The sequence below is a fragment of the Zonotrichia leucophrys genome, chromosome 7 (genome assembly GCF_028769735.1).
Source record: "Zonotrichia leucophrys gambelii isolate GWCS_2022_RI chromosome 7, RI_Zleu_2.0, whole genome shotgun sequence".
Classification (NCBI taxonomy): domain Eukaryota; kingdom Metazoa; phylum Chordata; class Aves; order Passeriformes; family Passerellidae; genus Zonotrichia; species Zonotrichia leucophrys.
Genome location: NC_088177.1, coordinates 18352314 through 18378662, shown reverse-complemented (window position 1 = coordinate 18378662; position 26349 = coordinate 18352314). Strand labels below are relative to the sequence as shown.

Below are 26349 nucleotides of genomic sequence, written 5' to 3'. Positions count from 1 at the left end.
CTACTAGGTAAAATATTTTGACAGGAGTCAGTAAGGCGCGTTGACAGCATCCTCGGCATTATCTTCGCATCTTCTGTCATTTGCATTGCGTCTCCCGTGCAGGCACAGGAGGGGAGCCACTGTCCCCGGCCCCCGGTGGGCCGGCTGCTGGCAGGCAGGACGGGGCTGGCTGTGTCCCCAGGCCCTGCAGGAGCGGCAGCAGCCGCCATCCCTGGCTCACCTGCTGGGCACTCCGGGTCATGCTCGGCACACGCCGGGGGCTGTCTTCACCCCAACAGCTCTTGCCCTTTGGCTGTCCTTGCCCCTGGGGTTCAGGGATATTTCCTCTTCCTGGAGTGCAGATGCTTTCACCTCAGAGGTCTGAGCAGTCGGTGCCTGTGGAGAGGTCCTACAGCTCCTTCCAAAGCAGTAGCCTTTTAAAGGCATTTCAAACTAACCCTAAACAAGACAGCACAAATAAAATATGCTATTACTATTATGTGTAGTTGGGTTTAGAGTTACCTCTGCCTAATGTCTCAACATCTTTAGTAACTTCTGTATGACCCTGTTTTCTGCTTTTGTGCTAGATGCTCCAGGGTTCCCTTTATGTAAGGCTGCATTTTCTCTTAGATTTTATTATTTAAAGATGTAAAATTTTAGTGGGGTTCAGAGCTGGGGAATCAGTGCAACACAGTGTCAGCAAATCAGATGTCTTGCTACTATATTCTGCTAGCCATTTGGAGTAGTGTTGAATTTCTGGTTCTGTGGCTGCAGGTTGCAGTGAGGATTGTTAGCAAGGCTCAGGAGTTATGTCTCCTTTTCTTTTGCTTGGATGAAGAAATGAAGGGGCTCTGAAATGGAAGTGAAGAGCATTTCTGTTTCATCTTTGCTTTTCTGTAGGAAAAATACTTATATCTGAGCATTTTGAACATGCTGTGTATATGAAGAGGACGAGACACTGGTTTTTGCTAAGCACTGTTGCTTGTTCAGTTTTTCCAACTTGCAGGAAATAGAATATATCACAGATTTGTCGAGACCAAATGGCAGCTTGGGGTGGTGGGGTTTTATGTGTGAGATGAGACCAGCAAAACTTTGAGCCCAGAGCTTTAGGTCTTGCTGACCTCCTGTTCACATCTGGTTCCTTGGTGCTTGGTGAATTGACTGTGCTGACTCTGCCCTTGCAGGGCTGGCTGTGTGAACTGCTGCGCTGGAAGGAAAACCCAAGCCCAGAAAACCGCACCCTCTGGGAGAACCTGTGCACCATTCGCCGCTTCCTGAACCTGCCCCAGCACGAGAGGGATGTGATCTATGAGGAGGAGTCCAGGCACCACCACAGCGAGCGCATGCAGCACGTGGTGCAGCTCACCCCCGAGCCTGTGCAGGTCAGAGCCCTTCTGTCTCCTCAGGGTGTCTCTGTGGGAGGACTGGGGTAACACGGGGGGGGCAAGAGTGCAGCATGGAGATGGGCTTTTTATGGATTGACTGAAACTTAAAAGTACTTCTGAAATTAACATGCTGAGCATTTTCACAGCCTCATTGGGATTGTTTTGCTCCTCTCTACGTTTCTGACTAGTATGAATTTTTGGTTGTACACCCTTGTTCTAGTCTTGTCTCAGGTATTAGTAGAATGAGAAAAAAATACAAGTATGTGTACAAAAAAACCAAGTGCAAAAAACAGACTTTCTTCTTTGCAATTCCAGCTTCAGTCAGGAGAAAAAATCAGATTAATGTGTGTTCCTAATAACTAGTAATGCATGTCACAAACTCAAACATCTACAGATGGTTAAGAGAGGCTCAGGAGACATTTCTTCAATCTAAAAAGCTGAGGCAACACCTTCCACAGCAGCCCTGCTTCCCTTCAGCCCTCCAATTCAGCCCCTGGCACTCAGTACCATTCACTTGCTGCCAGATTATATGACCACTCTGAGGGTTGTTGGTACTGTGCATTTCTCTGATGATCTTGCAGTTCCTCCTCCCACCTTCACTCTCCCCATTGTTTGATGGTGGATTGCACTGCTTTGCTGCTCTTGCTGTGAATCTTGGCGTTCAGCCTCTATTCTTTGTTGCTGCTCTTATGCTGCTACCGTGGCTACCAGCTATCTTGCACCCTCTTTCCTAAAGGTGGGAGGTTTCTCTGTCTTGTCCTGCCCATCTGAAACATGTAGGTCTCACTCAGATTAGTTATTGCCTAGTTCAGTCCCTTTTGTCTCTTCTGCTAACTTCTTTCTCCTTGCTTTGCCTAAAAGAAAAAAAAAAACGTTTCCTTGGGTTCAGCTTCTCAGGGCTGTAAATAAGGGGAAGCCCTGCAAGTAATAAATTTAGCAAGTTTTGTCTTCCATGTCCCAAAAAGTTTATAGGATCTTGGAACCAAGAAGCTGCAAATAGGTAAAGAAAGGGCCAAGCTAACATGTGGGAAGACAATTAGACCTCTGTAGACTTAAACAACCCAGTTCTGATGCCCACAGCAAGTGGGAATATCCTCTAAGGGGCACAAAAAGTTTCCCCGGGATCTTGTGAGTGACCTTGATGATTAGCCTACTTCCCAAAGCCTTCTGCACATCACTTTTCTGCATCATGCAGGTTGGCTCTTGTGAGTGACATGTTACAGTGTGTTGGAATGTTGTGCATTTGTATTTGTCAGCAAGTTACAAAGCCATGGATTAATTATTTATTACAGTCAAAATATGAAAAATGAAGAAAAATTAATGGAACCAGCTGGCAACTTCATACAACAAAACTCTGGAGACTAGTATGCAGTTGGTACAGTAGGCTTGTGTTTTGGGGGTTCTGCCTTTTAAAGCTATGCTTGCCCATCCAAAAACCCCAGTAGGTTTCTGAGTGACATGCTACCAGTGCCAGGCACAGGAGGTCTGCTGTCCACCTGCTCCCTACTGTCAAAAGATACCCAAGACTAAGTAATTTTTGCATAGTTTTCAGTCTCTGGGACTTGAATTGTTTTGAGAAGAAAGGTTTGATTTTTTAGCTTTGCTGCAAGGGTCGCTATTAGGTAATTAGCCATGAAGAACCAATGACAGCAGCCAGAGATGTAAAGCTGACGTCCTCACACTTGCAGTCATTGGAGATTTTGTGACACTTTACATAAGGGTAGGGGTCTTGGGCCCTGCTCCTGGCTGAACTCCAGGCCAAGTAATTACATTCTGCCTATCTGAAATTCCCCCTGTAGTGTCAAGTGGGAAAGCAACTCTCATTTCCTTCTCAAAGCAGTGGCGGGTGCAGAATGTCTGCCACAGTGCCTGGCTGCATTTTAGCAGGGGGTGAGAACATCCAAGAGCTGCAGTCACCGACCTACTTTGCTTTGCAGGTTTGCTGGTGAGAAGTGTGCTGTAAGTCAAGCCCTTACCTGCAACCTTGGTAGCAAAATGACAGCCCTTTGAAGGAGATACAAGCAGCAGTGCTGTGAATAACAGCAGGCGCAGACCTGTAACATAGAAGCAGGCAGGATCTTACCCTCTGTTCTCTCTCTCTGCCCAGCCCATCTTTCTTTTTGCTCTGATGGCTTAGGTGTGTGTATGATAACTTCTCTCTGATGCTTGAGTGTCCTGCTCCTTCAGCTGAGAGACTGGGAGAGCCTGAAAACAGAGAGGCTGTCCCACACTGCTGCCAGACTTAGCAGCCCCCATGACTTAATCCTGTCTGGGCTGGGGACATCCCCCTGTCAGACTTGGAACAATATCCTAGCTATCATCACAAGAGGCATGACCAGGCAAAAGATGTGGCTATATTGCAGTCTTTTCATCAGTATGGCTTCTTGGAAATGGCAAAGATATCATTGTGATGAATTTTGTGTAGTTCGCTTGCTGCTTACAGGGTTGGGGACACTTCAAGTGAGGGAATTACCCCAAGGCCTGGGTATGGTTTCTGTCTTCTGTAAGGCAGGGTGTGTTCAGTGGGGCAGTTGTGCTGTAGGAGATCAGCTGGACACAGGCTGGTTCTTCATGTTTTAAGGGATTGTTGTTTCCTTTGTGAGAGATTCTTGTTCTCACTGGTTTGGTATTACTAGCCTGCACCTCACTGTTTAGCTTTAGCTTCAGAGTTTTAACACATGTTTATTTTTCCCTCTTCCATTACATTTTTTCCATTGGACATATATTAATCCATTTAATCAATTATTTTAATTGTTTCTGAAATGAAATAACATCTGTAGTGGAAGCTGAATGTTTAAAAAATTCCTCCCTGTATACTTGATTTGTTTGTTATTGTGCTGAAGAGTCAAAAAATGTGAGCCCTGTGGAGCTCTGTGTCGTGGCTGTGTTCTCTGGCAGCACTGGGTGTGGCCGTATGGACGTGTCAGAGTGTGGATTTTCCTTCACACGCTGGTTATGGGGCATCCATGCTACACCTACATGTTGCTGTGCATGCAGGCTGAGCTTGGAACAGCCTCTCTCTTGGTTTTTAAGGAAATTGAGGTGTCCATTAAGAGGCTCTCCCTCCATTCCATGCAGTGTGGTGTAATAGCAAAGTGCTGGTAGGAAGAAGAGCAGTGAGGTTGTTGCTAGCTGAGTACCATAAGGACATCACCTCTGAATTACACAGTGCCTGAGCCACAGGTTCCTGGAGGGTGGGAGGGTATCCTGGAAAGCATTATTACATTTTTGCAGTGTTCTCATCCTCTCCCACCACTACCAGCAGGAGTGGGATCCTGGCTGGCCCTTTGATCTGGCCTGGCCTTTAGCAATGTGCCAAGTAGTCCCTTTGCAGCAAGCAGTCCTCCGGCTTCTGTGTTTAGCTCCCTGCTCTGCAGAGGTGAGCCTTCCTTCCCTGTCTTCCTTTCCATCCCTTGCTAAATCCCACCATTCCCTGGCTGTTTGCTGGCACTGGACCTTTCTGGAGTGTTAATGCTGACAAGTGCCTACAGCTGCTTCCCATTGCCAGCCAGGGATTCCGTGTTTGTTACAGACATGCTGGGACACAGTAAATCTAATTTCTCTCCCTTCTCCCACTGTTTGTCTGCTGTGTCCAAGGTGACCACTCCAGAGAGTAACCATCTTGCCTGGCACTTTAATATAGTGCTAATTCATTGTTAATTGCTGGGGCAGAGAAACCTGACTCCATTGGGAGGGCCATGAATCAGGCTGTTGTCTCTGGAGTGTCCCGGTGGGTAAGCTGGTTCTCTGGAGTAATGAGCCACCACTGCAGCAAAGGACCTTCTATTCAGAGAATGTGGGAGCCTTGCCTCTCATTTTCTCTAAGTTGACAAGTAGATCTGAAGCTAGTAGGTATATACGTATTTAAGAGCAATCAAATGTTGCTTTCTGATACACTATTACTTTTGTCACTTTTTAAAAATGACATCCCTTCACCCTTTTATTTCTCAGAAGCTTTGATTTAGACAAATCTGGCAGTATATAATTGTTCACATCATAAATTGTGGAGGAACATTAGTAAATAAAAGAAGGCATAGTAAAAAGCTCTAGGAAAGCTCTTCTGTATTGTGTGTTCACTGCAAACATTGTAATCTCTCTTTAAATATGCAGAAAATAACACAGCACAGAAGTAAATGAAATACTAATTTTATAATTTTGCGAGGGATAGAAGGGAGTGAGTACTTTAGAAATAACAATGAAATACAAAAGAGCGGAACATGGAGCCCTCATAAAAATGGGTCAAGGCAAGTGGCGATGGCAATCCAATGAAACTAATTTCATATTCTCTTTCTAGAAGTAATGAAGAGGGGGATGAACACCACAGTAGTGCTTCCTAATGAAATATCTGATTCTAAATAATGTCTTGGAGTTCATGGGTCACATAATGCATAGCACACAGATGGAAAAACCAGTGAGACTTGAAATTTCTTTAAAAATAATATTAATTAATAATACTTAGGAAATCTTAGATCATAAGTGAAGCAAAGCTGTGTTATTCCATAGGGTAACATGGTGGGCTTAATGATCCATAGGATGATGTGCACAGTGAGGTTTTGCTGTGTTTGTCTGAGTTACATCAGGGGATTTTGCATGCTGGAAATTAGGACTGAGTTGTTTGTGAGACTTGGACAAAAATTGCTTTCCCAAACCGTGCTAGCTCTCTGACTCTGGTCCTTACTGTTTTGATACACATTTTTTGCGGGGATGCTGTGCCCTGTGATTCATTCTTAATGGCTGCACCGTGATAGTTTTGTTTTTGATCATTTCTCTGCTCCCAAAATACAGACCATAGATTGATACCCACTGCTGTTTGACTCCCCAGTTCTTTAATGCATGGCTGGATGTGATGTCTGCTCAGACAGGAGTGGCCAAGACTGGTGACATAACTTGTATTCAGCAAATCCAGATGGACTTCAAGAGAAACTTGTATTGTAGGTTATTCATTGCACTCAAAATGCTCAGAGCTTTGGTTTGGGAGGGTTGCACTTTGATTTTTTTTCTTAGATTGAGAATTACAGAGGGAAATGTGTGTCAGAATGAGGTCCATGAATTTTGTGAGTAGAGAATATCTCTCTTTTTTAGTTGTTAGGTACTTGGAGTTTTATTCTTTCTCTCATCAAAATTAGACAACAGTCAATTTCAGTATCTCCTTTCAGTCTAAACTATTAAAAACCACTAAAAAAAGTCTCAAACTATGTTAAAGCTGAAAGTAATATTTATTGCAAACACCACTCACACTTCATTTATCTCTACTGTGTGTGTGATTGCTTTTGGGTCAGGGTAAAGGAACTGTCTTTAAAACATGTGGTACACGCAAAAAAAAAAAAAAATCTCAGGCATCTTCCACTTCTGAGCTGCTTTCTCATGCTTCTCCAGTACCTATGCCCTATAGCCAGAGATGATGCATTCTGAAACACCAGCTGTGGCTGCATGCTCTGGTTCTCCATCCTCTTGGTGCACACCATTTTCCTGATGGGTCACAGTAGTTCAGGAGTCTTGCACAAGTTTAACAGAGGCACAAATCAGACAACAGCCCCCTTACATTTGGCTCTGAAGTATCCAGTGGATGCTCTTATGATTGATAGTTGCCACAGTTGCAGGGAACAGCACTGAGCTGTGACTGCTACAGCCAAACCTGCCTACTGCACCATCTCAGCTGTTTCTGCTTAGTGTGGATATCTAATGTGGCTGAAAATGCTGCTGATTTTTATTAACATTAGGCCTGTTATTCCCCTTGAATGATAGCTGGGAGTGTACTTGCAATTAAAGCCAAACTGCCTCTGTTCTAAAATTAGTTTAGGTTTAGTACTGCTCCATTTAGCCCTAGAAATGGGAGATCAAGTAAACTGCAGAGTTTCAAGTTTTCCTGTGGTGGCAAGTTGAGTCTAGTCAGAATAGTACATCCTTTTCACATTTGTACAGAACCTGAAACCATGAGGCCACTTCAGTGACACCTGTTCCCAGACAGCTTTTGTTTAGTCCAGAATCAGCTGAGGACAGGGCAGGAATGAGGTGGGACATGGAGCTCTGAGAATATGAGCAGTGCTTTTCTTCAGCAGCATCTTACAATGAAGATGACTCTGAGGGTACATCTTCTGTGAGGCTGTCCCAGAGCAGCTCTGCTTGGGTTGCCCTGGCTCCCATGGCAAAATGCTCCAGGCAGAAGCTTCCCCTAAAATCTGAATGTGCAGATTTAGCGCTGCTGAGACTTGGCAGTGAGCAGCAGGGTGGTGGTTTGTGTTGGTGTTGCTCTGACAAGTTGTCGTTTTAGCAAATGACATCACTGTAGCTCTGGCCCCTGTTGTCTCACCCTTTTGCCTTTCACACACAATCTGACCAGATTTAGTCCTCATTTCTTACAGTCCTGGCCCCGTTGTAAATGCTAAGCTGCTAGTGTTGTAAGGAGCTGTAGTAGGTTGAGGATGAGCAAACATAGAGAGCAACATCACTAAATAAAGCTCTTTAAATTCACATAACCTTTGAAGCTTGCCAGCAGGCAAACCTTGAAGGCTGAAAAGCCACTAGATGAGCCTCTGTTCCATTTACATTTGAAAATTTTTGCATTTAAAAATACTGCTCTTTTTAATTTAATTTTAATGCTTCCTAATTACTCTCTGCCCCCCACACTTGTTCATAAATTATAGTATCAGGCTTCAGATATGTGTAAATGTTTATAGATTATTGGCTGTATGCAGCATTTTATTCTCAGGCTCTCTACACAAATCTTAGGATAAAGTTAGAGGCCTGGATCATTGCAGCTGGTCTTTTTCTGCAGATAGGCAATTATAAAAATTACATGGGGAGAGAAACCATTGAGAATAGTGCTACCAGAGCACTTAGCACTGCTTCACCCTCAAGGAGCTACTCTTCCTTCCGTGTTGCACAGCATCCTCCAGGGAAATGGTGCAGCTTCTAGGCAGTGCTGGGAATGAATTAGGCTGTGATAGAGCAGGACAGAGATGGTCAGTCTCCTTGCCCAGGGCTAGTTTTTTTTTGGAAATTCTTTGGTGTGTTCTTTTTTTTTCCTTTTTATTTTCTTTTTTTTGGTCCTCCAAATGGTTGGAAATACCCAGAGATGGTAATGTGTGCAGAGATAAGGTTTTTTTTCAGGGCCAGTATATTGTGTATGTTGTTCCATGTTTGTATGGACTTTTATAGGAATTGCAGATTGAAAGGAGAAGTGTTTTCGTGTGCATGCACTATTCTCACACATGAAGTATCCAGAAGTACAGTAGCACATATTTTTTCTCACAGTCATCTATGCTTACAGTGTTTCAAAGAATATTCCAAAATATCTTGGCACAGACAAAGTGAAGCTGTTTGCAAGATCCCTAGCTGTGGAACAACAAAGGCTACATTCTCAACACACATCACACATGACTTTAATAAAAGTCTTAAACAAAAATCAGATAATGTATTTAGAAAATTAAACTTCATCATTTATGATGCTTTTCACATTGTGAAAGGAAGTTGGTATCCCCTTGTGCCTCCTTTTCAATGACTTCTCTCCCAGTTCTACTCACTTCTTCACGTTGCAAATGAGAAGATGAAAATCTTTACTACAAACAAGTACATTTAAAAACGAGTAATTTAGGACTAACTCCCATTGTGGTGCCTAACTTAAAAAGGATTTGGTGTTCAGAAATAAAGGAATACAAGCATTTATAAGGTGCCTGTAGTGGAACATTTGGAAGTTTGAATCGTCTAAAATCATTATTAACCTTTTACCATTACATATGGCAGAAAGGATGTGGTAAATCACAGAACACATTCTGGATATTACAGATGCAGCCATCTCATTTAATTTTTGTTAAAAACATTTTCTGTTTCCAGTTGAGGCTAAATTTTGTTTTATACTATTGTGCCATTATAGTCCAAAATAATGTTGACACCCTTGAATTTTCTAGCTGCTTTTTCCTCAGATTATTAAGCCATGCCCGTTTGATGTGCCACACTTGAATCCAAGGCACATGGGCACAGAGAGCTGTGAAGAGCCCCTTCCTTCCTGCTACAAGTTCCATCATGTGGATGTTGAGGAAAGTGAGCACATTGTGCACAAAGTGTTAGTGCTGAGCCATAGTTGTTCTGCCTTTTTATGAGCAGTATGTGGCTAAGTCTCATGGTTAGATCTGAAAAAACTTGGTATTCTCAGTCTTGCTTGCAAAAGCTTCACAGCCAGGATTTATTTTGTTGGGATTTGGTACCTTAGAGTTGAACCATACAGGGTGTCACAGAAGGCCCTTGTACCCACGAGAGGGAAGAGCTGTCTCCTCTTTCTGTGCTGTGTTGAGGGAAGCTGTGGTAGCAACTGCAAATCCATCCAGTTGTAGCAGAAAGAAAGAGACACACTAAAATTTCAGGACTCAACAAGCCCCATAAAAAGATCTGTCTGGACAGCACTTTACTAGTTAAGTGCTAAGTTATTATTATTATTTATTATTTATTTCCTCTCCTATTTTTCCTCTTACTGAACAAGGAGGAAATATCTTTGTTCTTTCATTTGAGAAGTGAAATAAATGTATTCCCTGCAGCATTTGAAATTTTAATAATCCATAATAAATAAAATCATATCTAATAACATAACTGCTTTCAATTGGCAACACGATCTCCTAGATGCATTGCAATGGCAGAAACATAAATAGTTGCAGCCTCTGAAAGCCTACTTCCTATTTGCTAAATATACTTGGCTTGCTTTAAATTCCTTTGTGTGCAGTCATTAATACAATCCTCTTTGACAGCATTTAATTAAAGTGCTTTTCTCTATTAAATTCATTAAAACTTTTTTTTTATATACAACTGTTTCCCAGACACTGAATGTTAAGGACCTGTAGGCCTGTCTTTAAATAACTTCTCTCTCCTTGTTGTAAATTGTTAATTAAATTTAACTTAGACTGTTTAAAGATGTCTTGGAAAAGAAAGCCAGATTTCAGGATATGGTCTCAATCATGGCTGATTTTTTTAACACAATTTTTTCCATGTAGTTATAGACTGCGTGTTATATTGTTTATGAATGTTGCTGTACTTTCAGCTGGAACCAAGCAAAGAAATCCCCTAAAAAGCTAATTTCCATCTCACTTCAAAAATTTCCATCTTTTTAGTGCAGTTTCTTAGCCTAAGAGGATTTGCAAGGGGGGAGTGCAGAGGGAGGAGCTGTTTAGTATTAATAGATTATTGACAGCTTAATGTCTTGGCACCTAGACAGCCCATAAGGTATAATAAACAGGAAGCTGTCTGATGTGAGCGCAGTCAATAGCGTATTCAATCAGAACCTTTCAGTTAATTGCTGGTTGACCTCAGACATTTCCTTTAAGTGAAACTGTCCTTCGCTCAGATCTCATCTGGGTTTCAGGGTTTAATTTGAGAATGCCCTTTCCATATGGTAGCTTGTGCATACATTCCTGGTGGAGTTTTGCTTTGCTCCCATGCACAGCATTACGAGAGGCAGTGTGTGCCCGGAGCTTTGCAAATCTCGTAGCCGTGCGCTGGCCTGGGAATACAGCATGGAGCTGGGCTGGGAATGCAGCATGCAGCAGGGCTGGGAGTACACCATGGAGCAGGGCTGGGAATACGCCGTGGAGCTGGGCTGGGAGTACGCCATGGGGCTGGGCTGGGAATACGCCATGGAGTTGGGCTGGGAGTACGCCGTGGAGCTGGACTGCTGCCGGGCAGCAGCACCACAGTTAAAGCAGGCAGGGTTGTAAACTGACGTCAGGGGTACTTTGAAAGCAGCTGGGCTGTTGCCGAGGGTGCTTTGGATGGAGTCAGGCACGGCTTTGGTGCCTGGAGAGGCACTGCAGCATTAACGAGCCCTGACCTGGCACCTGCAGATGTGCAGGGCTGCAGCCCAGCGTGGCTGCCCTGGCAGAGGGGTTGGCACCGCTGCCTCCATCCCACCCGCGGGCACACATTTTCCTGCTCCTCTGCACAAGTGCAGACCAGAGCTCATTTGTATTTAGTTTCCCTAATTCCTGTACTTAGCCATTCTAATTTTTTCGGACTGCATATCTTGATGAGGCCCAGATAAGCTACAAAGGCAAGCAGGCAGGAAACCACACGGGCAGTCCCTGACCCTGACTAACTGGAAACCATCTGCTTATTTGGGGAGGAAACCTCCATGGAAATCTCTTCTAGCAAGTCTGCCGCATTTGGGTTTTTCTTCCTTTCCCTCCAACTGTTGACTCGGAGCGTGTGTGTTTTCCACAGGCTGGATCAGGGAGGGTCAGCTGTGGCAGTTCTCGTTTGCAGCAAAGGGTCTGGATTTCCCGATGGCAGTGAGTAACTGCCATGTGAAAGAAATACTTCTGTATCAGAGCAGATTTAATTTACACTTCATGCAGTCAGGAGACATGTTTTTGTCTCTAGATCTGCAGTGATTGTGTCTTTTAGCCACTTATGATGCATTCAGACTGTGGTTTGCTGGAAGGAGCATTATTACTTTTAATCTCTAATTTTTCCCTGGTTTTTGATTCACTTCTGTGGTTCTCTTTGTCCCTCTGCATCAAACAAACTGCTTATGCCTTTTTAATGGCCTGATTAGCACCAGGGAAGCACTGCTGACTTGGAGTATTGTTATTCCTGGTATTCCCTTGTTTAAATGAGATGAGGAGTAATAATGCTGCATTGCTGTGTTTGGGATCCATTAAAGTCCAGTCTGGACCCCTGCCTGAATCAGGCCGTAAATCTTCTGTCTTCATTCATGCATGTTGGAAGGGTGAGGGGGAATAGTTTTGAGATAATACTCCCTTTTTAGGAAGGTTGAAGGATAAGAGAGGTTTGGAATAGTTATTTCTGGAGAGAATGGAACAAAACCATAGCCAGACAGGACAGAACAAGTGAAGAAATCCCAAGGTACTTGTGTGACCCTGGGGCCATCAGCTGCAACACTCACACTTTGCTCCCAAGTGTCTCTGGCCAGAATATATTTGGAAGTACTTCGTGGTTTTATCAGACTTACTGGCCAAGCTGCTAATCAGTGTTACATTGACCAAAGGACTCCCACATGCAATAAAAATCGTAAGCTTTATTGGATTTTGAGATAGAAAAGATTCTCATCCATCTCCTTTTATAAACTGCATTACATTTTGTTGCTCTTTCAGAGCTCCCATCAGTACAGTAAATACGATGGTGAAGGAGGTAGGTGGGTAGTGAGCTGCTCTTTCTTGGGTGGTACAGCCTAGAGCTATAGAACTGCTTGAGCTGAGTTAAAGGGGTTGCTGACATTTTTGAAATGCTGAAAGAAAAAAATATGTTGGTCCTTTCTAAATTATTATTTTCAGTTCAAATAAAAAAAAAAAAGGTTTGCGGCAGTTTAGAGCAGCAAGCAACATAATGCTTTGACGGAAAATAGGAAGAACTTGAAGAGCAAAAATTTTTCTGAATAAAAGCAACCAGAATATGCTGTTTCATGAAAAATGCCTAAACAACTGCTTGAACTTTGTCAGAATATTCACCATTCTGCTGCCCCAGGCATAGAGTTTGGCAAAGTAGACTTTACTTAGTCAATACTTAGTATTGACTAAGTCGAAATTTTTGACCAAAAGATTTTTGACTGAAAAATGCCACACAATCCCAACCTTATTGAAGCAAAGAATAGTGTTTTGCATTTCTAGCAAAAGCCTGTGCTCCTTGCACTCAGACCTACAGTAGCTGCAGGCTTGTGTTAAGCGTGAGCTTTACCCCTGCGATTACATGTGTGCAGCCAGCCATGGACAGAGCAGTCCATGGAGTTCCCCACAGCAGTCAGCAGCAAAGCTGGATGGATCCCAGGGCCATAACAATATCATCTTCTGCTTTGTCCTAATACTGCCCCTTTGGCCTTACATTAAACTGTTTTATTTTAAACGAACTAAAAAACTGTGACTATAAACTGCATGTGCTGTTGACTTTCTATAAAGTAATTTTCTACCAGCATCCAGAGTCTGTAAAATAGGTACAGGTCAGAGTAGTGAGACATGGAGCTCAACAGCATGGGGCTGAGATGCCAGGGTAGCTTCCTCTGTTTTCTGCACATGCCCACCTTTTCTAGAGCTTAACGAGGAAGACAAAGGATTTCAGATCTAATTCTCTGAGGCGTCCTGTCTTCAATGACCTAATCTGTGCAGGAGACTGTACTTTGGTCATTTAATTTTTATTTATCCAGTTTCAAGCTAAGGGTATAATAAAGCACATTATGCCAGTTGTGTGTGTGGTAATACTGGATATTTTGCTTTTACCATGGTAGTTGATTATAATGCACTTTTTAAGACTTGCTTTCTAAAAAAAGGAATATTTATACTTTTATGTGTTTGATTCACACAGTATAGTTTGCACAAGTCCTGTTATTAAGTGCATTGGTGGTTACATCTCAAAAGCCAAAAAACATGCTGAGTAGTGTTTTATCAGCGCAAATCTGCTATTTTCACTAACCATAACAGTCAGGTTCTCCTGACTTCTAACTGCTCCCATTGTAAAAATTAGCAGTACAGTTGGGTATTCTTGAAACCCCAAATAGCCATCTGTAAGGACCTAAAACAGTTTGATGGGACAAATAATTACCCCCCACCAGAATCCAGTGTCTAATCCAAACATATCCGTCCTGAAATAATGCAGTGCCTACTCCTGGTCTGAGTAACTGGAAAACAACATGATTATAGTGGCGCCATTCGTGCCACCATAGTTAGGGGTTTAGGGCTTGACCTTAAGCATGGCTGTAGGTTGGGGTTTGTGAGTGAAGATCTTGCTCTCACTGCCCACAAATACTCTTCTGATTTTCTAAAGAAAAGGAGAATGTGTGTAGTGTTAATTAAAAAAGAAAGCATAGAGGACACCCGAAGTGTTTTGTCTGCAGAAAACTAAACTAAAAGCCCTTTTGTTGCGTCCTTAGTTCCTGTAGCATTCTGCCAGTTCCTCATTAGGATTATCAGGGCTGGGATGGGGAAATGCAGAATTGACCAGACATCTTCGGCAGACCCTCCCTTTAGCCATAACCAAGCTCAGGCTCTGTGTGTAAAGTGCTAAGCAAAGCTCTGCACACCATAGCACCTCAGGGAGCCTTGCTGGGGCTGTGAGAGAAAGCACAGAAGAGGCAAGTCAGAGGCCCACAGAGCTTATGGTCTTGTTTTGGAGAAGGTGAGTGTTAACTGGAATGTTTGTGGCCCTCAAGGTGCACACAGATGTGAAAAGTCCCCCTTAAGGGGACTTAGCATCACCTTGAAGAAGGGCAGTGTTTCTGGGGCTGTTGCTTTCTCCCGTGCGGATGAGGTTGCCTCGCTACCACGGGTTACAGTCAAGAGAGACTCGCATGGCTTCTCCAGGGCCAGCAGAGTGCTGCCTGCCTGCCAGGGGTGCAGCAAACTGGCCCCTGTGCCAGCTGTGCTGGCTGTGCCCCATCCCCAGACAATGGAGCCATCCATCAGCGATGCCTTCAGGAGAGAGTCTGCAGCGAGGTTGTGCAACACTTCCTGACCGCATCGGCCGCTCTGTCCCCAGCGCCCTGGTTTGTGCCAGCAGCAGCCGGAGCGGATCTGGCCGCTCCACTGTGGGCACAGGAGGGACGTGCCAGCTCCACCTGAGGGCTGGGCAGGAGCTGCTGGCAGCTCTCCCAGGCTGCAGCCAGGTATTAGAGAAAGAGGTACCCAGTGCTGGTTGCAGTTACTCTGCAGCGAACCTAAGGATCTGGCTTGAACCAGCCCAAGATGGGAAATTCGGAGCTAATGCATGAATGTTCATCAGCATGAGCTCATTTATGCTGCCCCATAAAATCAGCCAGTTCTCAGGCACTTGCACAGCAATGAAAGTTGTGCCTGAGCTTTTGTGGGAAGAGTTGAGTTAGCATTCGAGGGAGAGCAGTTACCCCAGGAAACACCGGGACACTGTTCTGCATTGTCAGAGTTTTGTGATTTATTTTTTTAACATTATACAGACAAAATAGTGGCTATTGTGTAGGCACGTGCTGTCTATTAACAGAGATCAGGAAAGGGAAATAAACCACGCATTACTGAAGAATAAGATCATGATTGTGGTCAAGTGGTGGCAGAAGTTTTTTTTCTCTTTGTCAAGCTGATTTGTAAACATTCTTCAAACAACTGTGCAGACAGCAGTGCCACAGCTTCTTGAAAGGAAAGCAAAGACAAGGAAAGATTCCTCTGCACAGATGTTTTACAGTAACCTCTTAGACCTGTCCCAGAGTTATCTGGTCATCTGAAGTTGTCATTGCAAGCTATGATGCACATGTGGCCTCTTAGCAATGCAGTGTAATCAGGCTGTAATTTATATTTTATCTTCAGTGATGATAGCACTTGAAAATGTTTTGTGGTGGATTTGCTCTTTGATGCATGGTAAGCTCCTGTTAGCATTAATGGGAGCAGTGTGTGTTGGGGAGGGGGAGAGACACCTTCCCCCTGCCTTCAAGTCAAGATTAATTATGTTTTGCTTATGCTTATCACTGTGTGGGATGCCAAAGCAATGTACAACTGAAAATTTTGTGGGTTTTTAAAATTCGTGTTGCCTTTTTTGTCACCTTTTTGACCATTTGTGATAGTTTGGTCCTGGAGAATTGCAGGATGGGGCTGCTCTTTCAGAGGCTGTGTGTTCAGTGTCTTGCCATGCTTTCAAATCCCTGCCTATTTCCTGCCCTTGAGCAAGGCAGCCGCCATAAAGCAAAGGGAAGCATGTGGCGAGTGTGCTCCAAAGATGTTGGAATGAATCACTTCAACCAGCTTACATTCCAGCCTGGAAACCAAACTTGCCTTTGACTTTGGGTTCCCTGTGGAACTCATTTCTCTCCTCAAGAGTCCTCTCTAAGTCCCTTTTTGTGTAGCTCGGCGTGACTTGTACCTCGGAGCCGATAGTTTTAGGATGCAGTTTGTCTGATCCAATATTGTGTCTCCGCTGGTGGTCAGGAACAGATGAAGAGTGATAGAAAAGGCTTGAATATTTGGGGGTTTTTTTAGTGTGTGACTGCTTTGTCTTTGCAGACAAAATGAATGGCACCCAGGGCTGCTGGCTTACAAGGTGGTGTGTAGCCACCAGTTCTCCTTGGCTGGTTTGGTCTGGCGTTCATGAGAAGGGGTCCATCACATCACAGACAAGTGTTATAATTACCTCTAATAAGGGTGTTTGCTCTCATGAAGCAATTACTAAGCTGCACTGGAAAATGCACAGGATGTGCAGCCAGCACAAAATTTTTGAGCTACAAAATTAAAAGAAGCTCAGACTGAAGTTAGATGAAAGTGAACATATTTATCCATGTCAGACTTCCTACCATTTTGCACGCTCATATTGATTTCTTTTGACACGGTCTTCTTTTATTGAGTACCATATATTTTTTTAAATCCCTTACCGATACCAGTACCTGCTAAGAGCAATTGTAAAAGGAAACTAAAGTATATTAAACCTGCCTGGAGTCAAAATGTAATCTAACACCTGTAGTCTGCAATTTGTCATCACTTCATAGATACTTTTTCTTTTTTAATAACAGTTTTGGATTTCCCTGAGTTTTGACCTTAGGATACTGTATAATCCAAGAAAAGCAAGGAAACTAAACCACAGTCTTTAACACAGCTTTACGGTGTCAAGGTGTGAAATCACTCTGTGAATGAGCCCAAAGAAAATACTTCCTTTGGTGCTGCGACTAGTGCTGCAGTGTTTACCCAAATGAATGTATTTTTGCAAAGGAAGAAAAAAGAGTAGTCTTAAGAACCACACTTTTAATAGGAAAGAAATGAACACAGGTGCAAATTGTAACTTCTGCTACAATTTCTTGTACAGACATTCCTAGAAACCTGTAAAGAGTCTTGGCTGTGTAATCAATGTTCTTACCCCTGTGAGCCCCAGCCTGGGAGGCTGAGGGTGGAGGCCTGGTTATGGCAGCTGCTGCCTCTCTTCTCTTCTTGCACATTTCTGTATTTGAAGAGACCAGGGCTAGGTAGTGTAAGCCTGTTTATTTGAATAGATAATCTCCTGCCGATTATTCCTGTAAACTCTGGTGAGAGAGACAGCGTCTCCTTCTCAGTGTGAGATTTTGTTGCAACAAAATGGAGTTTGTCTCTTCAGTAAAGTCTTACCAGGATAGCTGGGTGCTGCATGGGAGCTCTCAGCTTACAGAGGTGAGGTGCTGCTCAGTAAAATGCAGCTGAAGACCTTGTTCAGGCCTGTCTTCTGCTCTGCCTTTGAGCTCAGCTGGCCATGGGGAAGGAGCATTTCCAGTGGCTTGCTGTCAGGAGGGATGTGGTGAGTTGTTTTTGCTTGGAGTCAAACTGCTGGTGGCAGCTCCTGCTCATGAGCCGTGATCAGTTGTAAGGGCAGTAACAGATCACTGGTGTTAGGTGCATGAAATGAAGGTTCTGCACCTATGTTTTGTACTGTGTGTCTGTTCTCTCTGCCTTTATTTTGGGGTCCTTAAGCAGGCTAAAGTCTTGCTGTCTTTGGCACAGAAGTCCTTGATGTGATACAGTGTTATGGCTGGCTATGAGAATAATGTAAAGGTGAAGAAAAGCTGAAAGGTGAGACCCCACCACTGAGACTAGATTGGTAGAATTATTTGGTTTGGAGAAAGACCTGTAAGATTATCGAGTCCAACTGTTAATCCACCAATGCCAAGTCCACCACTAAATCATGTCTTAAGTGCCACATCTGCGCATATTTTAAGTACCTCTAGGGATGGTGCCTCCACCACTTCCGTGGGTAACTTGTTCCAATGCTTTACAACCCTTTCACTAATATCCAACTTAAACCTCCTCTGGCAAAGAGAAGGCCAGTCCATTGAACTTTGCTCCTTGTGGGTTTGGGTTATCAAAGTTGATGTTGACTATCGCATGCCATCAAGGTACCTGGCAGTGCTCACACTGACTGCACAGAGGCAGATGGTGCCTTTTCAGCAAGGGCAGTTTCTGTTGCAAATGCACAGTCTTTCAAGAATGTAACGTTTTTGGTGTTTCTCTTAGCAAGGGGCACCTCATCATCTCAGCAAATCCCAGCAGAAGGGAGCTCTTACGACTGATCCTCTCTGCAAAGGGAAGGGCAGAACCACACTAGGAAACAAAAGAGCTTGGGGTTTTCACATAGAAATGCAGTTCCTGATTTCAGTGTGCTCAAAAGGCTGTCCAGGCAATGGAGGGTGATGTGTCCCAGAGCCAGTGTTTTCAGCTGGTGCCTCTCTGCTGGTGGTGCCCGGGTCTGTGTGTGTGTTCCTGCTTGGCTCCCTTAGCCTCTCACCACTGTCATGTGTGTAGCTCCAGCTAGAAAGTGGGTGGAAATGGAAACAAACATCAGTGGCATAGTGAATCCAGCCAAAATTAAATACAGTACAGGCACAGACTGCAATTGCTTGACGTTCATCTTACAGCTGGGTTTGCTCACCTCTCTTTTCTGTGGGAACGCCAAAGTCAGCTTTCTCCTGAGGGAGCACATGGAAACATGGGGAGTGGATACATGTAAAACAGTGCAACAGTCCCTTCCCCCGATAATTCTTGGCTTTGGATTTTAGATAGACCACAAACCCTTAGCTTATTACAAATAATCCTGATCACTCCCGTAATGATACACTACATTATATACTCTCCTAAATTCAATCATTCAATATCTCACTTCCTTCCCTGTAGGCATGTACTATTATATTTTACACATGGCTTCCAGCTGCTTTTCATTGTGGCCTTCAAATCATATTTCAGTACAGTGCGATCTAAGACCAGTCACTTTATCATTTAAAGTCAACTTCCATCACAGTCATTTTCTTGCAAGTTTTCTGCCGGGGTTGGTGAATTTGTTTCAGAAAGATAAGTAGAATGTCTACCTGAATGAACCTTCGTGAAGCAGCATCTGCCAGAGATACTTTGTTCTGAAATGTTGAAAGGCAGCCATGCCTATCTGTAGAGTTTAAGAATTAAATCTCTTGAAGGAATGAAAAGAATAAATCCTCTGGGCATGGAAGGAAATCTGTATCTTCACATTTGATTTGAAAGTAGATGAGAAGTCAGGAAGAGGAAGGGAAGTCAGCTCCAGATGGTGCTGGCTGTGGAGGAGGAGGAGGAGGCTGCCCCACCTGTGGCTGGGGAGCAGTGGGGAAGGGCATGTGGGGTGGAAATGGGAGTGGGGAAGGGGGGTGTGGGGCCTCTTTGCCATAAGGTGCACCCTTCTGAGCCCAGCAGCAGCTTTGCTGGGAAAGGGAAAGCTGAGCAGGGCCGTTGTTGTTACCCATCCTGTACATGGTGCTTCGGGGTAGGTCTGGCCACCACCGAGGGGTCACTGGGAAATGCACCCTGTACATGGAGGATCAGGGATGTTTCCTTCTTGGCAGTGCAGAGGCAGAGCAGCACTGACCCAAAACCCAAAGAGATGTGGCAGGGTGGGCACAGCAGTGTGTGAAGCTGCTGGAAATTTTACCTGCAGATGTAGGAGCCTATTAATGACCCTGGATCTAAAAATCTGTGACTCCAGGAATAGTCCATTTCCTCTGTGAGGCTGTGGCATGCAGAGCCAGACATGAAGTAAGCCAATCACTCAAACTGCCCAGCATACTCATCAATCAAGGGTAGTTTAAAGCAAATATTTAGCATAAAGGTAATCTGGGCTTCATATTGTACTGTGTGCTCAGCAGTTGATCTGGTTTGCATAGAGTGCTCTCTGTCCTGTCAGAAGGGATTGTAAAACTGACCACAGCCCAGATCTGAAGGACATCCTGTGCATTTATCCATCTCTCTGTATATGGCTAAAGTTCTGTTGCTGAAAAATACAATGTTGCTGAAATCCTTTGTTAATGATACTGGCAATCTAGAGGAGACCCCCAGAAGTTAGTAAAATAATAAATTTTATCTGTTATAAGAGCAGATTTAGTTTTTTCATTTCCTAATATAACAGAAGGTGAAATAAAATACAACCTTTTTCTAGTGTTTTACACTGATAACACCCAGGTTTTGCATTTTCCCTTTTGGAGAAGGTGGAGAGGTCACTCTGGAAAAGGAAGGGTTAATTGAAATTATTCTTCCCTCCCGCACTCAGCCCTCTCTTTGGTTGATTGCTTTATAGATGCTGTAGGCATCTCTTCATCTCCTTCAAATTAAACATTTTACTGCTGCTGATCCCGTATTTTGTTGGATTTTTTCATCATTATATTTGATTGGAAGTCTTGTAACATTTTTCAAGCTGGATCATTTCTCATGCTATTTGTCAACTGAAAAAGAAAAAAAAAGCCCCTTTCCAACTCCAACAAGAATGAACTGAGTAATTCACACCCTTTCTGGATGTGTTTCTATCTCTGTTAGATGCTACTTGAATCCAGCTTCTGATTAGCAATGCTGCTTGCAGCGTTCTGCGTGACGCTGTCTCTAAGTTCCCTGGCAGTTTATTTGTGCTGTTAAATCCTCTCGATTTTGGCTGCTCTGGGCCGTACTTTGTCAGGGGACGGGGCCAGAAGCCACAACAGGGGAGGCTAGGTAGGGTCTGTGTGACACATTTATGGGGCTTGGTCCCTGGCTAGAGACAGCGATCCTGGCTCTGCTGCCTTCAGCGCTCCCCGCTGACGTAGGTACGGATCCCACCCTCATCTGTAACCCTCTGTTTGGAAACGTCAGCCCTTCCCTTTGAAAGCAATCCATGGGCAAAAAAGAAATCCTCAAAGAGCAGCTGAGCGATTCCATTCATTGGAACATTATGCTCTTTTATTGCAAGAGATGTAATAAAACATAAACCAGATTATCTGTCATTTCTATTTGAGCTCCCCCTTTCCCCCCGCTCCTTGGTTAGCCATTTCTGTGGCACCCTCAGTATTTACGTGCTTGGGAGGAAAATGTTCACGTTGGCACCGAAACAAGTTTGTGGTGTTTCTGCCCTGCCTCAGCTCTCGCCCGCGGGTGGCAAGTCCTGTGCTGGCAGCTGCTCTCGGCTGTCCGTGTGGGGCTGCTCCGTGTTGGGCTGTTCCTGCCACTGTCCTGGCACGGCTGTGCCCGTGGGGACAGCAGGATGTGCAGCTGTGTCCCTGCACGGCCAGCCCTCGCTCGCCCCCGCTGCTCAGCGAGGCACCGGGACGTGGTGCCGGCTCTGCCTCCGTGCCCGGGGAGCCGCAACCCCGCCGGGAGCAAACCCGGGCCGGTCACAGCATCCCCGGGGAGCAGAGCCCTGGCCAGCTGCATCCCCGGGCCCGTCACAGCATCCCCGGGGAGCAGAGCCCGGGCCGGTCACAGCAGCCCCGGGCCGGTCACAGCATCCCCGGGGAGCAGAGCCCTGGCCGGCTGCATCCCCGGGCCCGTCACAGCATCCCCGGCAGGCTCAGCTCCTCGGCAGTGGGCAGCGCCTGCGGGCTGCGAACTGCTTCCCAAAAGCTGTGACTGGAGATGGCTGATGTTACAGATTGTTATGGCAGGAACGTTTGATGGAGGAAGTGAATAAAGGGCTCTTCGGCACAGAGCTTTTTCGTTTATTTGCATAACAGGCTGATATTCCACAGTGGACTTCCCTCTTGCGGTAATAACTTGACTAGTGTAGGATTTTACTGGGGGTTCGGTATGTGTGTAAAATTCAGTGCAAGTTCTCAGCATATTTCCAATATTTATCCTTCTGTTTTTGGTTGTTTTTCTTTAGAGAGCATTAATGTAAGGTTGATTCTCTGGATGTTACAGTTTGCAGCAAAGCCATTTTCTTCTTGGATAAAGAGCCAGAATTCCCTCTTACTTGTGGAAGAAAATAGTTATCCATATTGATTTTGTTAGCTTTGAGTGTCAAGCTCTAATAATTATTTCCCTGCATCTGAAGAAACCCCTGGGCAAATACAGCCCTCAATCCTGTAGGGGTTTTTTTCTGTTAATCTCCCTTGTATAGATTTAGTTTTAAGGAAAGCGTATGGAGCTCCTCTGTGTTTTGAACAATTCAGAGCAGGTATTTTTCCCCTGGAATCAAAGGGCTGCACGAGGCCCTTTCTTAGTCATTTTAAGTGGCTGTTAGGAAGATTAAGAGCTACATATGCTTTCTTTAAACTTGCCGAAAAGGAGATACTGTGGGTGAAAACCTGTTACGAGACTGCAAAGTGTGTTTGCCCAGAGGGTGTTTCAGAATGGAGGGCTATTATTATTTGAACTCAGAACTCCTCCACTAGTGAAATTACTATAGAGAAAGTAATACAGAGAAATCTGTTCAGGAGACACATTAAAGCCGCCTATGTCAAGCAACTGAATTGACTCTGCTGTCTTTCTTGAGAGAAGGGAAATCTTAACAAATCTCTGCACTTGTATTTTTTTTCTTCCATAAGTAGTTGTGATGGATTTTAATGCAAAAGCATTATTCATAAAGTAGAACTTGACAATCCCACATGTGCCTAGGCCTTTTTGGTACTTGAAATCTTGAAGAAATCGTCAAAGTGTCTAGCCTGAAAAGATGGGAGGAAACAAGGATGGGTAGAAGAGGGGCAAAGCAGGAGAATGACTTTTCTGGTATGGGACAACTGGCCAATCATCATGACAATGAGACTGGAATACCTTTTGACTTAATTTTTATTTTGGCTATTTTATATTTTTTATTACTTATATTTTGTATTTCTTACTTATTTTTTGGGTTTGCATTTATTTTATATAATTTGCCTTTTATATCACTTCCTCCTTTCAGTCTGTGGTTGTGCAGACAGGTATAGCTGTTGTAGTCTTACAGGTGAGAAGGGCAGTGGAAAATGCACATTAATTGTACTTTTCTTGACCAGAACAAAGGAGGTTCTGTGTACAGACCTGTACAAGTGCCCTTATGTCAAGCACCGTGGGGTCAGCATGTGAAGTGTGTGTCTGTTTGATCTTATAGGTGCTGCACAGACAGCAGTCCCAGCCTGCCAAGGAGAATTCCCCACCTAGAGAAGAGGCTCCTCCTCCACCTGCTGAGGACAGTTGTGCCAAAAAGCCAAGATCCCGCACCAAGATCTCCTTGGAAGCTCTGGGTATCCTTCAAAGCTTTATTCACGACGTGGGTCTGTACCCCGATCAGGAAGCCATCCACACGCTCTCTGCTCAGCTGGATCTCCCCAAACACACCATCATCAAATTCTTCCAGAACCAGCGCTACCACGTAAAGCACCACGGGAAGCTAAAAGAGCACTTGGGAACGGTGGTTGACGTGGCAGAGTACAAGGATGAGGAGCTGCTGACGGAGTCGGAGGAGAACGACAGCGAGGAAGGCTCTGAGGAAATGTACAAAGTGGAGGCTGAGGAGGAGAATCCCGACAAAAGCAAGGCGGCTCCAGCAGACATCGACCAGAGATAATGTGAGATAGGAGTGCAGAAAGCAATACATTGATCCAAGGATTTTCTGGTTTTATTTTTGATTTTTTTCCTCGTTTTCCTTTTTGTTTGTTTGTTTCCGTTGTGCACGATCCATGTGCAAACCGAATGAATTCAGCATTGCCCGATCAGACTCCGCCTTGACACAGACACTCGAGTGTTACACTTGCAACATCTGACTGAAGCAATCGTTGTAGTCACATAGGATTATGCCTTCATCAATCTTGCACTTATGAAAGGGACAGCTAGCAAGTAAATGGGAAGAAAAAGTCCTATGAAATCAGTGAAGGGAAATTTACAACTTTGTGTGTGTATATATATATTTACATAATATATATATATATATATTAAATTGCATGGGATGGAACTTTACAACCTGAAGTATAGACTGTGAAATTAGTTCTTTAAAGATGAGACTTGTTTATGTTTTAAAACCACTTCACAATGAGTTGCTTTGGCTTTTTGATAAACTGCCGCCTGCTCTCAGGGTGTGGTGACTATTTTTGAATTCCTATTTATTTTCTATGTTTATCCCTGATTTTTTTTTTTCATTATTATATGGCTTCCTATCTGGCAACTTGATGGGTAATTTTTGAGGTATTTAAAGATATAAATCAACACTGCCAAAAAAAGAAAAGAGGAAAAAAAGAGAGAAAATAGAAAAACAAATCAGGGCACCTTAAAAAGAAAACTAGTAAGTTGAAAGTACTTTGAACACAATGCACACTTAAAAGGATACAGCATGTTCCACTCTCCAGATAGTCCTTTCTGTAGTGAACGGATGAGTTTTCATGGGATTCAGAATGACTAAAGCAGAAGTGCAGTGCATAGAAGACTTGTCCATTAACGAGGTCTTTATGGAAAGAGAAAAAAAGATAAATGTGTTGAGATTTGATGTATGGAATTCATACTATCAACCACATTTTACCATGGATTTTATTTACCTGTTCTCTGTTTCAGATCTTAAAATTTATAAGCTTCCTTCTTGTTGTTGCTTTTTGTTTATACTGAAGTGAAACACACGCACACACACACACACACACACACACACATATGTAAAGTTACATTGCGACACAAAATGCCACAATCCCGAGAACCCTGGCCAGGTAAATCGTTGACAGCCCGAGGGTTTGCGTTGCTGCCTTGCCACTCGCCCTCCTCGCAGCCTCCCCGAGCTCCTGTTGTAGCTGGGCTTGCTCGTGTCCCGCGTTCCGTGCCAGGCAATGAAGTGTTTTCAGCCGCAGGTCCCCGCCCGGGCCGGGGCTCGCAGCTGCCCCGGTAGCAGCCACAGAGCAGAGCCCGTCCCGACTGACTCTTGGATGGCCCGAGCGCTAAAGCTGCAGCTGCCATAGCATCCTCCCGCTCTGAGGCACCCCGTGAGAGAGACGCCAAGTAGCATTTACTTTTCACTTCGTGCAATGATTTCCGAGACAAAGACCTCACCTTGCAGCTGGATTGATTTCAGACGCCTGTAAACTGCAGCCATAACGGTACCGACAAGGCTTCTGGCTTTTTTCTTCCTTTTTTCACATGGGCTTTTCATGTAATCTTGACAAAGACCTCATGCAATATCACTTTGAAAGTTACTTTCTGTTTACTACACCAGGCAATGTAATATAACTGTTAATACTATTTATATATTTGAAAGGTATAAAAGGTAGGAGTTAACGAAAAACAAACCTCTACGTGTAGATATTTACTCAGAACAGACAATATACAGGGAGAAGACGTTGCAATACAAGCTAATTCTAGCTGCTCAGTAACCTCTGGAGTTTTTATGAGATTTTTTCAGAGCTAATGTTTGAAACATGAGTATCTCTGCATAAATTTCATATACCTTTGCAAAATTATGGTGGGTTGCTTACCTAATGCCCCTTTTGCTCTTCATCCTTTAGTTCTGTAGTATGCTGCAGCTTTAATCAGAATTTCGATGGTTGCTGCTTTATGTTTCTCTCAGAGCTACGCTTTCAAAACTGTCTTCTTATCCTGTAGCTGAAATCACTCCATACATTTGAAAGGAAACTGAATTTTGCCAAGCTATGTAAGTTGTTCATCTGATGATGGCATCGGCATTTGGTATCTTTTACACTTCAACCAAAAATTTTATTAGGTATTTTTTCAATGCTGAGTCTTGCCTTTTTATTTTTAATTTCACTGCCAATTTTGCAGTGGTTCTAAGTGAATCTGTGGGCATTTTAGCCTGTGGTCTTGCCAGAACTTTGCGAATTACAATGCATATATGTCTATTTATTCAATATCCATCATATAATATCTATTTGGAGAAAGAAACTTTTCTTGTAGTGCCTCTTAACAAAGCACAATTTTCCGCCTTTTTTGTGAAATAAAAAATAAAAAAAAACAAATTGTGTTTTATTGCGGTATCAACAATGTGAATAAGGATTAACATATTGTAAATGTTCATTTTTCCATGTAAATCAACTTTATCTTCGTTATCACTAAGTGATAATTAATTTTTAACTTATGTGCATTGTTAGGCTGTTAGAATTTTTTGGTTGTTGAAATAAAACGCATTCAATAAATATGACTTAATTTGTCAAGTAATTTACTGGGCCTTTTTTCTTTTCTCCTGAGTTCAAGTGGAAGAAGGACTGCAAGATGGAGGGGGCATATTTTTGCCTGTTGGAAAAAGCTTTGATCAATATTATTGGATCTTGAAAACCTGCATAAGGTTTTCAGAACCTGGAGCTGGCACAGGTGACAGATGTGTACGAGCAGGACTAACCTGCTGTGCCAGT

The 26349-nt window shown here is 43.7% G+C and overlaps 1 protein-coding gene across 2 annotated transcripts in view; it reads left to right on the top strand.

Moving 5' to 3' along the window:
• The window catches only part of SATB2 (SATB homeobox 2), a 127683-nt gene extending 101602 nt beyond the window's left edge, over positions 1-26081 (top strand). For both annotated transcript variants that reach the window (XM_064718735.1, XM_064718734.1), the window contains 2 exons: positions 1164-1361; positions 23121-26081. In XM_064718735.1, the coding sequence (XP_064574805.1) occupies positions 1164-1361; positions 23121-23576 (654 nt within the window). In that variant the 3' untranslated portion in view covers positions 23577-26081. The remainder of the gene's footprint in view (positions 1-1163; positions 1362-23120) is intronic.
• The last annotated feature ends 268 nt before the right edge of the window (positions 26082-26349 follow it).